At 38.7% G+C, this 16,654-nt stretch overlaps 1 protein-coding gene across 1 annotated transcript; it reads left to right on the top strand.

The window, feature by feature from the left end:
* Nucleotides 1-1,483: 1,483 nt before the first annotated feature.
* LOC126620870 (serine/threonine-protein kinase BSK1-like) lies at nt 1,484-5,676 on the top strand. Its single transcript, XM_050289185.1, has 9 exons — nt 1,484-2,009; nt 2,131-2,266; nt 2,789-2,922; nt 3,029-3,134; nt 3,269-3,354; nt 4,008-4,196; nt 4,642-4,806; nt 4,894-5,007; nt 5,253-5,676. The coding sequence occupies exons 1-9, from the start codon at nt 1,683-1,685 to the stop codon at nt 5,505-5,507; spliced, it is 1,512 nt and encodes a 503-aa protein (XP_050145142.1). The 5' UTR covers nt 1,484-1,682; the 3' UTR covers nt 5,508-5,676.
* The last annotated feature ends 10,978 nt before the right edge of the window (nt 5,677-16,654 follow it).

The raw sequence follows: 16,654 nt of genomic DNA, 5'->3' as shown, positions 1-16,654 counted from the left end.
CAGACACCAACAAGAGGCTCGACCATAGCAGATCCCCACAAGAGACTTTGCCCGAGCCAAATCGACCGGTGCCGCGCCACCAAGAAGCCCCTAGGTTCCCTTGCCGTGTGTCACCCACATTCACGGCCCCGCGGAGCCAATTTTTCCAGTCCCAAGACTTCCAAAAAATTCAAGAAGAAGAAAATTCAATTTTTACTTACCTCGGTGCGGCACAGATAAGAAGAACAACAACGAGAGACGACTCTTTGCAAGGGAAAGATAAGAAGAAAGCTAGGGGATGGGGAAGAAAAATTTCCTTTGGCTTTTCTTCCTCGTTGGAATAATGATTGCTCTCCAAATTTATTTAATTCCCTGCTTAAGGCAGAATTAGCTAGGTATTGGGGGCAATTAGTTTCCTTTTCCTAGAAGAAGTCTATCTCCAAAACAAGAAAGGAGATCAAGTTCAAATTGGGAAATAACTCTACAAGCCCAAGCAATTTGGGATTTCTACATTTACTATCCTTTCTTGCGTGCAGCACAGTAGGTGTGTGGGCATTTGTGGAGCCTAAAATAGTCTCAAAAATTCTAGAGGCGACACGTATACTTTTATTCAAGAAAGACAAGATTGCCCTCAATAAATGGGCAGGCTTCTTAGATACTCCCACACGCAACTCACACCCCTGAAGATCCCAGCAGCTGAATACGACTGCCCACAGCTCACCTGCCCTTGGCAAGAAATTAAAGATAAGGATTAATTACCCAAATCCTATCTTTAATACATTCTCAATTAAGGATTGACTCCAATCAAGTAAGTAATACCAATTTAAATAAATTAGGGATAATTACACCATTATCTCAAGATATTATTTCCTATTTAATATCTTGAGAATATTTTGAGAATATTTCTCCATAAACACCTTGGCCAATAGGATGCCGCCACGTGTATGGTAAAACCCTAATATTGTGGCCGGCCCTATCCCTATAAATACACCATATTCTACCAAATTTTTAGAGCTTTTGCTACCCTTGAAAAAGCCCTAAACACTTTACTCTCTCAAAGAAACTTATTTAGGCATCGGAGATCCATTGGCCTAACCCCTCCCCACTTCGTGGGCGCGTAAGGCTTAGGTATTTGATCAAAGGTGTTGACTGTTTCGCAGGTGCATTTTTGTCAAGATTGAAGACGGCGGAAATTTGCATCGACACTGATTACGGATCAAAAACGTAAAACTATTACTAAAAATTTGCATAATATCTCATCAAAATTTCGTAAAACATGATTAATTAATATAATTAGAATGTTGAACATTGAATCAAAAGGTTCTTGTCCTGCGTCCATATTTTTTTTTTGCACAAGGAAATATAACAAAAGCTTTATCTTTTTAGGGAAAATTAAAGAAAAAAAAATCAAATTACCAAAGTGATTAGTGGAAATAATAGATGGGTAGTAACTAATTAAACTGTAGCAACTGGAAAATGCTTTAAGTACCATAACCTCTAACATTAAACTGCCAGGAACCTCTCTCTGTCCTCTCTCTCTCTCTCTCTCTCTCTCTCTCTCTTCTTCTTCTAACCCACTAGGCACTCAAAGCAGAGTCAGAAAGGGACCAGCTCATGGTTGTCTTCTAAAAAGCTTCCATCTTTCCGATTCGAAGAAGCTCAAATACTCACTGAATTTTCAAACCCCCACAGAAAACCAAGTCATGGGTTGCTGTGAATCCAAAGTTTCAGAGAACCAACAACCAGAGAAAATCCAAACCCAGCATCTAGCTCACAATAGCCGGACCCCGACCCACCACACGAATCCCACCTCCGGATCCGACCCGGAAACCGGCGGAGCCCCACCCTTCTCCGAATTCTCCTTCGCCGACCTCAAAGCCGCCACCAACAACTTCAGCTCTGACTACATAGTTTCGGAGAGCGGCGAGAAGGCCCCTAATCTTGTTTACAAGGGCCGGTTGCAGAACCGCCGTTGGATCGCCGTCAAGAAGTTCACCAAGATGGCGTGGCCTGATCCCAAGCAGTTTGCGGTGAGCTTGGCTTTTGTGCTTTTGCTTCATTTGGGTTTTTGAGTTTTTGGTATTTTTTAGTGGGTTTTCAATCGTTTTGTGAATTGGGTCTATGAATGATTTGTGGGTTTTGGTTTTGCAGGAGGAAGCTTGGGGTGTGGGGAAGCTGCGGCATCGGCGGCTTGCGAATTTGATTGGGTATTGCTGTGATGGGGATGAGAGGCTGCTTGTTGCTGAGTACATGCCTACTGATACTTTGGCTAAGCATTTGTTCCACTGTATGCCAAACAAAAACTATCTTTATTTACTATTCGTCTTTCGACTTCTCCTGGTTTATTAAGAATGCTATTTTTAGCTCAGCTTCTAAGATTTCTCAGTGGCCGCTTTGTGAAGTACCTCTAAATATATAGCTTTTTAACAAGCAAACATTGAAATGCAAGATGGTATTGACATTAGTTTTCTACAACACGAAACGTTCCATTAATCTGTTTTTTTTTTTTTTTTTTTTGTTAATGGGTCGGTCATTGATCTTAGTTGCCCACTAATCTTACCTGGTAGTTTTGTTAATCCCAGATGATGTTAAACATTCTTTTCATTTGGAGAAGTCGTGGGGAGGTGGTTTTTACTTTTTAGTATACTTTGTTATCTAGTGTGCCAGTACCGTGCTTGTCTTTGTACTGCTAATTTATTAAGTTTTGCATAAGCAATCAATTCAATGTTTTGAGTTTTGTTCCTCCAAATTTAGAATTAGTTGCTGTGTTTGTCAAAAATTAATTTTTGGGCTCCGCATGTTCATACAGGGGAGAATCAAACCATTGAGTGGGCCATGCGTTTAAGAGTGGCTCTTTATATTGCTGAAGCTTTAGATTATTGCAGTACCGAGGGCCGCCCGTTATACCACGATTTGAATGCTTATAGGGTTCTCTTTGACGAGGTATTCGATTCTCAAATTCAATCATCTTAGTTTAAAATGTGTTTTCAGCCACTTTAGTGTTCATTACTTTTTAGGGTGATAATGTAGTATTCGAATGGACTTGTAGGATGGTGATCCTCGTCTTTCATGTTTTGGCTTGATGAGAAATAGTAGGGATGGGAAGAGTTACAGCACAAATCTTGCTTACACGCCACCTGAATATTTAAGAAATGGTAATAACTTCTCTAGCCTAGATATTACCTATCCGTTTGATCATTTTTCTTGTCACTATTCTAGTTTTCCTATCTAAACAACTTCTCCTGCTTGAGATATGCCGACTTTACCTGGTTGTTTATTTACTTTGTAGGAAGGGTCACTCCAGAAAGTGTTGTTTATAGCTTTGGCACCGTCCTTCTAGATCTGCTTAGTGGGAAGCACATCCCTCCAAGTCATGTAAGTGGACTGCTATAAATGTGTGGCATGCACATTTTACAGCTAGTGTGTCCTACTCCTTTGCTTACTTATTCTAACTAGAGTCTTTAGTGCTATACTATATTCATGTTGGAGTGTGTGAACTTATAATTGTTCGCTCAAAGTGATTACAAATAATCTGTAGCGGATCTGTTTATACTAAACTTGATTGTTGGAGTAAGATATGCAGAAAAATCTTTGAGTATTCAATCTCTCCTGAATGTTGGATTTGAGCATCAGTTGTTTTCAAACCACTGGATGTTATAGGAAACAAATAATCAGCTAACAAAATCCCTGTTTTATATAACTTGATTCCCTCTCCATATCATTCACCCATCTCTTGATACTTGATGAACACTCCTTTTATCTAATTGCAAAACTGGTATCATAGTTTTTATTAATTTGCATGATTATAAATTTTTTATTTTTTTTCCGTTTCATCACATTAGATTTTTTTTCATCATCATCTTCATGGTATCCAGATTATGAATTTCAACAATACTTCATTATGCTGGGTGTGTCCATCATGCTCTTTGAGTTGTTTACCAGTTTCTGTTATTATCTAGAGTTAACCCTCATGTAAGATGATCATACTTCACAATGTTTACATTGTTGAAAAAATATCATGTAAACAGGCACTTGACATGATACGAGGGAAAAATATCATTCTGTTAATGGATTCACATTTGGAGGGGAAATTTTCTACAGAGGAAGCAACAGTAGTTGTTAATCTTGCCTCTCAATGTCTCCAATATGAACCTAGAGAGCGGCCTAATACAAAGGACCTTGTTGCAACACTCGCTCCACTGCAGACCAAACCTGATGTAAGAGACTTTCCCTTATAGGATTATTAAATTGTCTGGTTTATGGACGAAGCTGTTATTCTTTTCTCAGTGCCTTATTCTTGGCTTTGTACTAGTGACTTCGTATGTCCCTGGCATAAGCTGTTTTATGATGGCTTAATATGGCTGGGTGCAAAAGGAATCACTTCACACTATATTTGAAATAGTGGAGTATCATGGACTGGAAAATGATGCATGCACAGTGCCTATATGGATTGTGGTTGGCATCCTCGCCATAGCTGATGCCTTTAACCTCTTTTAGGGCATTCCTCTGTGGTGCATCCATATATTCTTATATGGCCAAAACTACGTTTATCTGATGACCTAATATTGGATCATATGTGTTCTACACTCGGCTGTGCTCGTAAGTTGATAAAGGAGGGCTACTTCACAATAAAAATCTAATTACCAAGGTTCTGGATTGTAGGTTCCATCTTATGTCATGCTTGGAATTCCAAAGCATGAAGAAGCGCCTTCAACCCCACAACGTCCCCTTTCTGCTATGGGTGACGCCTGCTCTCGGATGGACCTCACAGCAATCCATCAGATCTTGGTTATGACGCACTACAGAGATGATGAAGGAACCAATGAGGTACGTTTGGTGGTACTAGAGTGTCTTGCATATCCTTGCTCATTCAATTTATACTAAGATATCTTTTTTGAATTTGTATGGATTCAGTTATCTTTCCAAGAGTGGACTCAACAGATGAGAGACATGTTGGAGGCAAGGAAACGAGGGGATTATGCATTTCGGGACAAAGATTTTAAAGCAGCCATTGAGTGTTACTCCCAGGTATAACTTTGTTGTTTGCGCATGTGTATATGTTTTATTTTTATATTTTTGATCTTGTGGGCTGGAATTCGGCCAATAAATTGACTGAACTTTTGACTAGGAACCTTTCGTTGATTGGCATAGCTCTTTGAGACATTTTGTTTCATTTCTGTGTTAGTTATGGGCTCATCGAGTTATAATCTTGAACTAAGGCCTTGAGAAGTGATGCTCACTGAAGTCATTCCTTTTGTTCTTTTTGGGCGCAGTTCATAGATGTTGGAACTATGGTTTCGCCAACTGTTTTTGCCCGACGCAGTTTATGCTACCTGTTAAATGAGCAACCAGATGCTGCCCTTCGAGATGCAATGCAAGCGCAATGTGTCTATCCTGAGTGGCCCACAGCCTTCTACATGCAGTCAGTTGCTCTAGCCAAGCTGGACATGCACAAGGATGCCGCTGACATGTTGAACGAAGCGACTGCGCTAGAAGAAAAGAAGCAGCGAGGAGGCCGGGGATCATGAGGATCAACTCTTTAATAACTAATGAGTGATAGTCCATAATTTACCATTGCCAGTTGACAATTGTTGTTGAGGCTACACGTAATTTGTATAAAATCTGAGCTGGGAATCCAAATTGTCTTTACCGTTGAGAATGTATTTACACAGAAACGCCTTTTGTTGCACTATTGAATCAGTGAATGTCTGCCTCTCTCTCTCTCTCTCTCGCTCTCTGGTCTTCTACAAGTACTCATGGAAAAATCTTTCCCAGGCGAGTTATTTGTTGCTCGAGGAATGAAATCTAAAAATTCTAAAAATTCACAAACTATTTGTGTTTTTTTCTTCCTCTAAAGCTTCACAAATGACGTGCCAGTGACAGTTAAAACACGAACATGCCCTTGAGTATATTTGTTAATGCCATTACTTAATGCTGTCACTTAATACTAGTATTCTTAGAGTAATGCTACGTAAACTAAATTTGTAGACTAAATTTGCAAACTAAATAATATGTGACCATTAAGAAATAAGTACGTTAATCAACATTTAAGTAATAATCCAATCATCAACTTCCATGTCATTTAGTTTACAAAATTTAGTCTACCAAATTTGGTGTCTGCATTACCCAGTATCCTAATGGATATTCCTACTTTCAAAACATTAGGTATTTATTTAGACTATTTTAATAGGTTTTGGGCCAATCTAAAATCAACTCTAAACATTGAGTAATTATATGTACTTAAAACGACAGTTATAAAAAAGAGTCGGTGATGGTCTAATAAGTCCTGGTAATTTAGGGTCAAGTTTGCTAGGTATTGGTGAGATTCGGGGATATAAGGTCATTTCCAATTGAAGGAGGGTCAGAGGGCTCTCTTTGATCTCATAGCTCTCCAACAAATTAATATTTTAATGAACAGTGACATGCCATATTTCATACCCTCTCCAACCAAGGGGCTAGAGGGCCACATGCCAAACATAGCCCTGTGACAAAAAACCATTTCCAACCGAGGGGGCCAAAGAGCTATAGTGCTAAACATAATTTATTATTTTAATTGAATTAATATGGTTACTTAAATTAAATTACCTCAATAATTAAACCACCTCGATAAGGAATCTCAATAATTTTATGTCTCAGATATAATGGCTTAGTGTTGTAGGCATAATTTACTGAACAATTATGAAGGCTAGAAAGAGACAGAGGGTGCAGCATAGAGAGAGAAGAGATGGGATAGTATAAAGGGACAAACATTTTTACACTCTTTTTAACCTTTAGATTACATGACATCCTAGGATCCTAATTTATTCATTAAATGACATGGATGCTTATGTGGATTTTAACTAATATTAAAAATAAAATAAAACTGAAAAACATAAAATCTATAAGGAAATTAAACATAAAATTTTAAAAGGAAGATAATTTAAAACTAAAATTGGTGCTCCCATTCCCATTTCGATCAAGATTTGGATTCACACCCTAGCTGTCATGTGTAATTGTGAGGTGTGTTCTATTCCACCCCATTGTGCCTTTATTTATAGTAGTAGGGAAGGTTAATTCCTTACCCTTTTAGAATTACAACTCTAATAGGATAATATCTAGTCTAAGAGATAAGGTAGAATCCCATAAGGATATCCTAGATATGTTAGGATTTATACAATCACATTCCTATTCCAAATTAACGGAAGAATGCATAAAAGGTAAAACTCATAAAACCCTGCTATGGTAAAACCTAAGGTGGGAGAAAAACCCATAGACTAAGGAGAAAAGTGAGAAGTTGCATTAAGTCAAAACTATAAGTCTTTTGGACGCAAATAGTAGAGCTCACAAGGGTATGACTAGCCCAGGATGGGTGCCTCATTAAAACCTAGTTAGGAAGCAAAAACCTATTGGGAAAAATGCTCCTAATTGTAGGGAAAAAAAGTACATTAAGATCAAGTGAGTATACTTCTCGATACTCCCCCTGAGTTTGACAGAACTTCCAAATGAGAACTTCAAGCATTTCATACGAATAGTTAGGCATACCAGTTCCTCGGACACGCTTCTGGAAGGTTGACTTTGGCAGTGACTTCATGTAAAGGTCAACAAGGTTGTTTGGGATCGGCTTGCATGACTTTAATCTCCTGATACTTTGCTGATGTGATGTAGACATAATATGTCTTGGCGTTGACTTCGTTGATGTATCATGTCTTGGTCGGGTGGATACATGCAGCATAGTCTTCATGGATCGTCATTGGGACTCAACGATGGATGAAAATAACAAGTACTTCGAATATGCTCAACAAGAAGTCCTAACCATGTCTCGCAACTAAGGTTATATTATGGACCTCCATGATATTGCGATATCCCTTAAGATGCGTTGGGATTTTGCCTTGTGCGAGTTTGATAAGTAACCACTGTTAGCATAACAAACAAGGCAAGCATCATTTCGAGGATTAGGGGGGGGTTAGATCCACTTGAGATGCGTTGGGATTTGCCCAAATTTGTAATACCTTCAAGGTACATCTTTAATACCAATTCAGTGGTTGCGTGTAGGTGCGGTGCTGTATCTTTACCAATAGATCAATAACGAATGAGATGTCTTGTCTAATACAATGAATTAAGTACAACGAAGCACAAAGTTGAACTTATATATGGAATTTTAGATTCCATAACCTCTTCAAGGGTCTCATTTGTATATAGCGTATGAAAAATCATAGGTATACTCTAAGGTAACACCTTCGGGGTGTAGTTTGACTGGTAGACCAAAGTATCGTCAAAACAACACTTGAACTTCAGGTCAAGGCATAAATGAGTTTTCCCAAGATCATTCATCTCGAATTCCGTCTTCAGGTGCGAGACAGTTTCCGTAAGCTCTTCTAGAGTCTTAGTGAGATGCATGTCATTAACATAAACTGTAACTCTAGCAATTCAAAATAAAACTTCATAGTTTAACACACAAGGGCATACTTCATATCCTTAACTGATCAAATGATCTCTTAGATGGGTATACTACATCTGTCGGATTGCTTTAATCCATATGTGAACGCCTTAAACAAGTTGAGAGGGTGTTCCACATTTTGGAACTATTTGAACCAGTCCATGTAATTCTTCAAGAACTTACATGTAAATCTCCGTATCTATATCCCCATGGAGAAAACACTAACCACATTTCATAATGCTGCTATCAATCACAGGACGTTTGAGAGAAACCTTGTGTCATAAGGCGTGCATCATATCACACTATTTCATTCATCTCATTATGATTCCTTTCCCACTTGTAATACAATGGGGTTACCTTGGGCATTGTAGGAACGATAGGTCCAAAACACATTTTGGTAAGGAATTTAACCTGGATTGTAATTTAGGTTGTCCAATCAGTTCTACATTGTCACTTAATCAACGGAACACGGTTCGATATCATCGTTTCTCATTTATGTTGATAGCTACCATATAAGTGAAAACATCGTCAATGGTAATCTCATTTCAATTCCATTTTCTCATCCAAACTAGTATATTGGACCAAGAACTTAAAGTCTAGAGAATAATCCGGATTAATCTCATGAGATGAAATTGATTTGAGACAGCGATCAAGTATGGATTCATTGTTGTGCTGTGATCTTCCTCTTCTAGGGAAGTGAATCCTATGAACCGAGTGATATGTCGTGTTCCAGGCCCGAACATATTGATTGGCTATTTGTTGGTATACCAGATCGTCCAACAGGGGCGACACACCCTTCAAGAATGTTGACTCGACGTCCATTAGGTACGTCTATCCTTGTAGGCATGTTTGCAGTTGGTATATGATATCGTCACTTTAGCTAGATTAGAGAAATGCGTCTGGAGCAACATTCTGAAAGCTAAAATTCACCACACTTGCTTATCACACTTGTACATTATGGGGATCGAGATGAGACATAGTGGGCAATGTCCACGTAAATTTGCACCGTTTTACAGGAATGTTGACGTTCATATCTCTTCTTGACGACAGGAAGACTGTCTTATTGAAGTGACAATCTGCAAATGAGCAGTAAAGAGATTGATAGCAAGGGCTCTAAGAGAGCTAAGGTGAAGGAGAATCATAATCGACAAAGATTCACATCCTTCTTTAAGGACCCATGTTGGTACGTTGCGGCGATGCAACTTGGCACATGGAATGTACACCCAAATGCGTAAATATGAAGCGTCAAGTTCGTACCCAGTAACCAACTGTAACGTCGAATAGGTTGGGTGGTAATGAGCCTTAAGGTGGACCAACATAACCACGTACAAGATTACATAGCCCTAGGCAGAAACCAAAAACTTGGTACGTTCACCAAGGTCCGGGCGATAATTTAAATTGCGCTTATGATCATTATGCGAGGCTAGTTGAGGTGAACATGAGAATTCAATGTTCAATTATAAACCTAAAAGACATACAATACTTTATCAAAAAAACATCGATATAAACTCTTCGGCATTATCCAGTCTCTCATACTTTAAAGGATAAGTAGGGTGGTGAACCCTTAATCAGCCATGAGGTTTAGTAGCAATGTGTGTGGATAAACATGTGACCAGTTTGTCGATTCATCAACCAAAACTATAAGTATTTATATGGTCCGCCTTTTGGTTGGATTAGTCCACATATATTCCCTTGAATCCACTGTGAAAAGAGGGTCATTTCGTATTTTGTTAGGAATGATTTAGAAAATCAATTTCCCACAACGAGCAGGTTTGGGAAAATATGCTTGTAGGCACAAAATCTTTACTTCGGGTAAGGAGCTACGTCGTAGCATCATTGTTTGACCTAAGTGTCTCAAATGGTTATGCCAAAGCAAGTAAACTGCTCGAATCACCCGGCTCCAGGCCGGCCATATGTGGCGTGTCCCCAATTGGTAGATAACCTATTGGCCCCAAATCAAAGCTTCAGGATACTTTTTGGAGGTGGTGCAAAGATATTTCACTTTATTTCCTTCAGTGGTTTCATTTATGATCATTGTCATCTCGAATATCATTAAAAACCTAGAACAGTGAGAATATAAGGTCTCTTAAATGGTAATATAGTACCATTCATACAATGAGGAGCGTGCCAATGCTCTTAATCAGGTTGGATAGACCTGAAGTTGTTGTTAGAGAAGTGATTTAGGGGTAAAGTTATTGTGCGTAGTATCGCATTCATCCAGACAACTAACCGTCCCACATTCGTGCCAAATCACGTGTTTAATTGAATTTGGTCACATGTATACAAGAAACATGATTCAATTAACTCGTATTTGAGGACAATATCAATAAGATTATCCATAACGAAAAACAAACACCAAACTTGAATCCAAGAACATGGAAAAATGTTCACAAAGTAAATGGTTTACTGAGGGGATTCGGCCAACAAGGCCACACATGTCAAAATTCTGCTATTCCAACGGTGTTTAGTGGAGCAAAATTAGTCTCACATATTGACTATGAGAATGGTACTCCTCAATGACATTGGTAGGGGCATGAACAAGTGCATAACCAACGATCTATTCCATCAAGAAGGAAGTAGATTCTGTAGGGTTAAGGTTTGGAAATATTATCCCTTATTCTTGAAGTTTTAGGTCTTAGGTACCAAGGATCATGCTTCGGGCATGATGCCACACTTTGGCAGGCCCTGATTCTACCATACGTCTTAAAACACAAACTCGAAATTAGATTGTGAGAGAGAGATCCAGAATTGGGTTCAGTAAGCTCTAGCTAAAGCTGGAGGGGTTTGTTCGGTAAGCCTTTGTTGAAGCAAAGCAATACCATTTAGTGCACCTCTGCTGAAGCAGAGCATGCCCTTCGGTGCATCCCTGCCGAAACAAGGCACCACCATTCGGTAGACTCTGACCAAATTGGGTTAAGCCATTCAGTAGACTCCATTCGAACTGGGTCTATACCGTTTGGTAGACTCCAACCAAACTGAGTCCATACCGTTCGGTAGACTCCAACATAAGTTGAGTCTATACCACCAAAACTGAGTCCATACCGTTCGGTAGACTCCAACATAAGTTGAGTCTATACCTTTCTCTCATGTTTGTGGTAGTAATCAGATTTGAGAATTTGGTAAACTTCCACTTTCTACATTGTTGCTTTAGGAGCGAGTTTGAAACATGGAAGGAAGAGAAAAGTATTCTTCAGTCAAAATTCGATCGAATTTATAAACTTCAGAATCGTACTCATTCATGGACGTAATCATGGTATGCTTCAAGCAATATATTTCATGATTAAACGGTCCGTAGAAGCGAGCCAAAGAGCCATGGAATCCTCATTCGGGAGGTACTTCCATGTGTAATGCTTCGGGCATAAGTCTTCGAACGAAGATTATGGTGGAGGCTTATTCAGCTCTTTTATGCCATTATTGGCTTCAATGATTTCTCAGCTTCTTGATAGTCAAGTGGAGATTCACGTTTTGTATTCCACATAAAGTGGTTTCTATTAGAAACGTCCAAATTAGTGAAATCGAACTTGGTACGGTTCAACAATCCATAGAATTGGAGGGTTAGGCCAAAGGGCTTGTTGGAATCGACCAACAACGAAGTCTTGGTAATCCATCAACTAAATGATGTTTTTTTATTTTTTTTATTTTCGAATTAGAAGAAGCGCGGATGATGAGAATGATCAAGAAGTGGAAGGAAATCTTGTTGATGGCGATGAGAAGAAGCCCAGAACATGCAAGCAAGTGATCATGAGGATGAAAGCGAAGGTAGTAAGGGCTACGTTGATGATTACAACAATGACGACAATGATGACGAGGAAGCCCAGAACATGCAAGAAGCAAGTGATCATGATGAAGGAGAGGTTAACGAGACTTATGATCATTAAGGTGAGGAGGAAGCCCAAAACATGCAAGAAGCAATTGTTGATGATGAGGAATGGGATGATGATGAATGATGATAATGACGACTTAAGTACAAATGATTTTAGAGTATACAAGATTGATGTTGAGGCTGGTAACTTTCTCAAGCTACAAAGTGTGGGGGACAAAATTGAGGCGGTATATCCATATTTCAAAAATTAATTCAGTTGCATACAATTCAGTCCGACGCAATAATATGTGGTTGATTATGTTTTGTTTTGTTGTGTCAATGTCAAATTGTTTATGGTCATTAGTTTGGTTATTTGGTCAACAAGCTTTTGTCCTGCATACATGATCATTCTGGCTTAGGGATGGTTTGGGAGTGAGGTGCTTAAAAAAAAAGCACCCATGAAAAAAAGCTGTGAGGGTTTTAGGTGTTTGGTAAACTGAAAAAAAAGGCTTATTTTGGAAGCTGCTGTGAGAATAAGCTGAAATCAAAGGAAAAAGGTGAAGCTGCTATTTGCAGTTTTGGAAAACTGGTTTTTTTTTTCAAAGCACACGGAGCTACAGTGCTCCTTTAATGAAAAGATCCATTATCAGACTGTTTTTTTTTTTCCAAAAACACTTTTACAAAAAAGTTTACCAAACACCCTGCTGATTTATTTCACAGTCGCTTATTCTCACAGCACAGTCGCTTATTCTCACAGCAGCTTTTTTTTCAAAGCACAGCAATACCAAACCAGCCCTTAGTTTCATCTATTTTTTGGTACAGTAGGTTTGCATTCACTTTTAGTTTTCCACATGATGCAGATCTTGAGAATGGGAGATCATGTTACCTTACAAGCAACAACTGACAAGGTCTTGTACATTTGTCCCAATGGATCTGAATTTTACACTTCTACAAACATTTATATTTTGTTACTTATTAAACAAAAGGATGTAAATAGATTTTGGTGTGGATGTAAATATATTTTAATATATTTCACACGTTTAACAAAGTTTTAAAACATGCGATATCGTGCAGGCTCAATTGCTAATCTTTCCTATTTTTGGGGAGTTTTTTTTTTTATGCTCAAATGATAATGATCTATATCGTGGGAAGAAAGGGCATCTTTTCCCGCCATAGAGAACTCTGATAAATAGCCAAAACCCCCAATTGGCGAAGGCTCTCTCTATCTCTACAATGAGTTCCTTGGAAACCATACACCAAGACTCTTTAACCTTCAAATTGGAGAAACCTCAAGCTCGGAGAGAGCAAAGTTTGAAAACTCAACAACAAAAGGGTTCCGTATCCCAAAGCGCCAACAGGCTGATTCTTGCCATCTTGGAATCTAGGATTTCCGGTCTGGGATCGATCTCTTCTTTATGAGTAATGCTAAGGAGATTAAATTTGTAGGCAAAATTTGCAAATCAAATGATGTGTCACAAATAGAAAACGAGCACGTTTATCAACGGTTAAGTTAAAATCCAATCATTAAGAGAAAGGAACTCCTTTATGGTCTAGTAGCTTGACTAATGGGACCGTTCAGTTAGGCAGCTATGAGAAGAAGGAAGAGCAACCTTGGAGCAGAGAAGGAATTGGGCAGTTGAGAAAAGGTGCTAAAATTTCCGGAGGGAGAAATAATTTCAGATTATGTTGGTTCGGATGATGTGTTGAAGAAATTTTGAAGTCAACAAAACAGTCCTCCAGAAACCTGATTCTACCAAAACTGGACTCATCGTGTATATATTATTTATACTATATATCTCCGCTCGGCATTTGCTAGTTGCTACTCAAATTAATAAAGTTGGTCTTATTACGTAATTAGTGCATCTAATTAGCAAGGGGAAGGGAATGAATGAATTTCGATCTGCTATGCGAATGAACGAACAAACAAACAAATGAATGAATGAAAATTATCTATTCTAAAGTAGGGGGAGGGTAGGCACTATTCACGTTTGTTTTGATTTTGCTTTATTTACAACAATGCCAGCCGAATGTGGCTGGGTTGGGGGGTAATTCTCAAAAATTCAGAGGGTGATTTTGTCTTTTGAGGTCAATTCCTCCCCCATCGATTTTGCTTTATTTACAACAAAACCGTGGGATTTGGGGCTGGGTTGGAAGGTAGTTATTAAAAGTTAGGAGGGTAATTTTGTCCTGTGCATTTGAGACGGATTGGGGTGGGTTTGGGTTTGCTGTCATTCAGTGCAGGTTTCGGGGATGGCAGGCCATGCTTTCTCTGAGAGATGGATAGAGACAGACGGAGCGAAAGAGAGAGGGAGAGGAAGGAGTGGGTATCTCAGCACCATTGCTGCAGATCCTCGATTTCATGAGTGGGAGTGAGGTTTAGAGATTTTTTTCCCACTTTTTGAGGGACGGATGGACAGGGAGAGAGATAGGGCAGAGAGCATGCTGTGTGTTTTTTGGGGTTAACGGGTTACCCCACGGGGTTGGTGAGCAGAGGATGTCTGAGGGAGGTATGGGAGAGGAGAGGGTTTTCGGTTTTGTCCTCTGATTCAACAGGTAAAACACTGTTCATAAATTATTGTTCATTGTTTGTTTCTCATTTGCTTTGTTAAAACTGTGATTGACATTTTTTTGTTTCAATAAAATTGTAATGGATGTTTATAGCCTGTTTAGTTGGGTGTTAGGAGGATAGGTCTGTTTAGTGCACTGTTTTGTACACTGTTAGAGTCAGGTTTGTGTCTTTTAAACTTAGGTGTTGCACTATGCTCATTTCTATTTTCTTCGTGCTTTGCTGCTGTTTCCTTCTCAACAAGTTGAATTCAGGTTCCTTTTCTGCTTTTCATCATTTGAATATCCCTCTGTTGCTGGGTTGTTTCTCCATGTTTTGTTGCTTCTCTATTTATGATAAGAGTGTTAGAAGGCTGTTTCATTTATTGTTTTGCTCTTCTGTTGCTAGGTAGTATAATTTTGAAACAAGGTTCTTCTCTGTGTTCAAATGCATCATTGTTTTTTGTTATTCAGTTTCTTTTTCATCATTAGCTATCTTATGATGGTTGATGGTTTAATACCACTTGGGAATTCACATGCCACAACAATATTAATTTCCAAGGTTCCCTGTTTGCAGCTTTAGCACGGTAAAACTTTAGTCTGATTTAGTATTGTGCTTTAGAGTGAACTTTGAGTGTTGACATAGGTGCAGGCAAGTAGTCAAACCATGTACAAAGTTTGGTGTTCACGTTCTTTGATTGTATTCCTAAATTTGTGTTGGATATGCAATTATATGTTTGAATATATGTAATCTTAGTGGTTAAGACGGGTTAACATGTAAATGTGAATGAGTAATAGCTTCTGCTCTTATGATCCAATCATGCAATTTATAGAGGATGTTTGTCATAGAATAGATCAAATTGAATAGGTTTGGCAGTGAAGGCAGATATAGGTGCTGAAGGAAGATGTTACTGATTCATCAGTGTGTGTTAAGCTCACCACAAACAGGAGTGAGAGGAATGCTCATAGCTTTGGACTTATTGAATTGTATCTATTCTAAAGTAGGGGGGAGGGCATGCACTATTCACGTTTGTTTTGATTTTGCTTTATTTACAACAATGCCAGCCGAATGTGGCTGGGTTGGGGGCTAATTCTCAAATACGGTCTAACATGGCAGGCTAATTAGAACTGTACAACCAGAACCAAATCAGGTACAAAACTAGAGTTCTCTTCTCTTCAATACCAGGCATGCCGTTTAAGAAATTTGCAGTGGCAAAGAGCAGTCCAACCCGACCCGTCCTTGAATTCCGGTGAGTACTTTGGCTCTGTCATCTTCATCATAAGCTCTCACCGGTCAGAGCTTATGATGAAGATAACAGAGCCAAAGTACTCACCGGAATTGATAATTCTACTAGTTGAATCGATACCAAATTATCGATCCCATTGCTGTCATCAAAACCCTGATTCAAAAACCAGAAAACTCATTGTGAAAAATCCATAGTTTCAAGATTTACAGCTTCCAATCAGAACCCATTTGTGAAAGACAAAAACCCACAATAAATATGAAGTCAAGACTAAAACCAGAAAACTAGGGACAATCAAACAAGACCGATTTGAAAAAATACAGAAAGATGAAGAAAATGACTAGACCTGGAAAACCCAGAGCAATCAAAAACAAAAAAACCCCTTTACAAAATACCAAATGTTCAAGGATATGCAAAATGAAAGGAGTTGTGTTTCAAGGTTGCAGAAACCTTGCTCTTTTTTTTTTACAGTAAAACCCTTCAATTTTCATCAATCACCAACATAAATGATATTGGTTTAGTTTGAACTCCCTTAAAAAGGAAAACTAATGAAAATGGCTTGAAAACTTTGAGTTTTAATGATAAGGACAAAATAAAGGGTAAAGTGAATAGTACCAGGATTGACTTTTTAGTGTAAAAATGTGGTTTTTCGTTAAAGTGAACAGTACC

This window comes from Malus sylvestris, chromosome 5, assembly GCF_916048215.2.
Source record: "Malus sylvestris chromosome 5, drMalSylv7.2, whole genome shotgun sequence".
In the NCBI taxonomy this organism is placed as follows: Eukaryota; Viridiplantae; Streptophyta; class Magnoliopsida; order Rosales; family Rosaceae; genus Malus; species Malus sylvestris.
This window is presented reverse-complemented; position numbering and strand designations above follow the sequence as displayed.

What these genes read in the sequence shown, in the direction of transcription:
- LOC126620870 (XM_050289185.1), top strand. Translation starts at nt 1,683, where the DNA reads ATGGGTTGCTGTGAATCCAAAGTTTCAGAGAACCAACAACCAGAGAAA. An exon ending in GGCTAAGCATTTGTTCCACT is followed by an intron (nt 2,267 to 2,788) that starts GTATGCCAAACA and finishes ATGTTCATACAG; the next exon opens with GGGAGAATCAAACCATTGAG. An exon ending in ACCTGAATATTTAAGAAATG is followed by an intron (nt 3,135 to 3,268) that starts GTAATAACTTCT and finishes TTTACTTTGTAG; the next exon opens with GAAGGGTCACTCCAGAAAGT.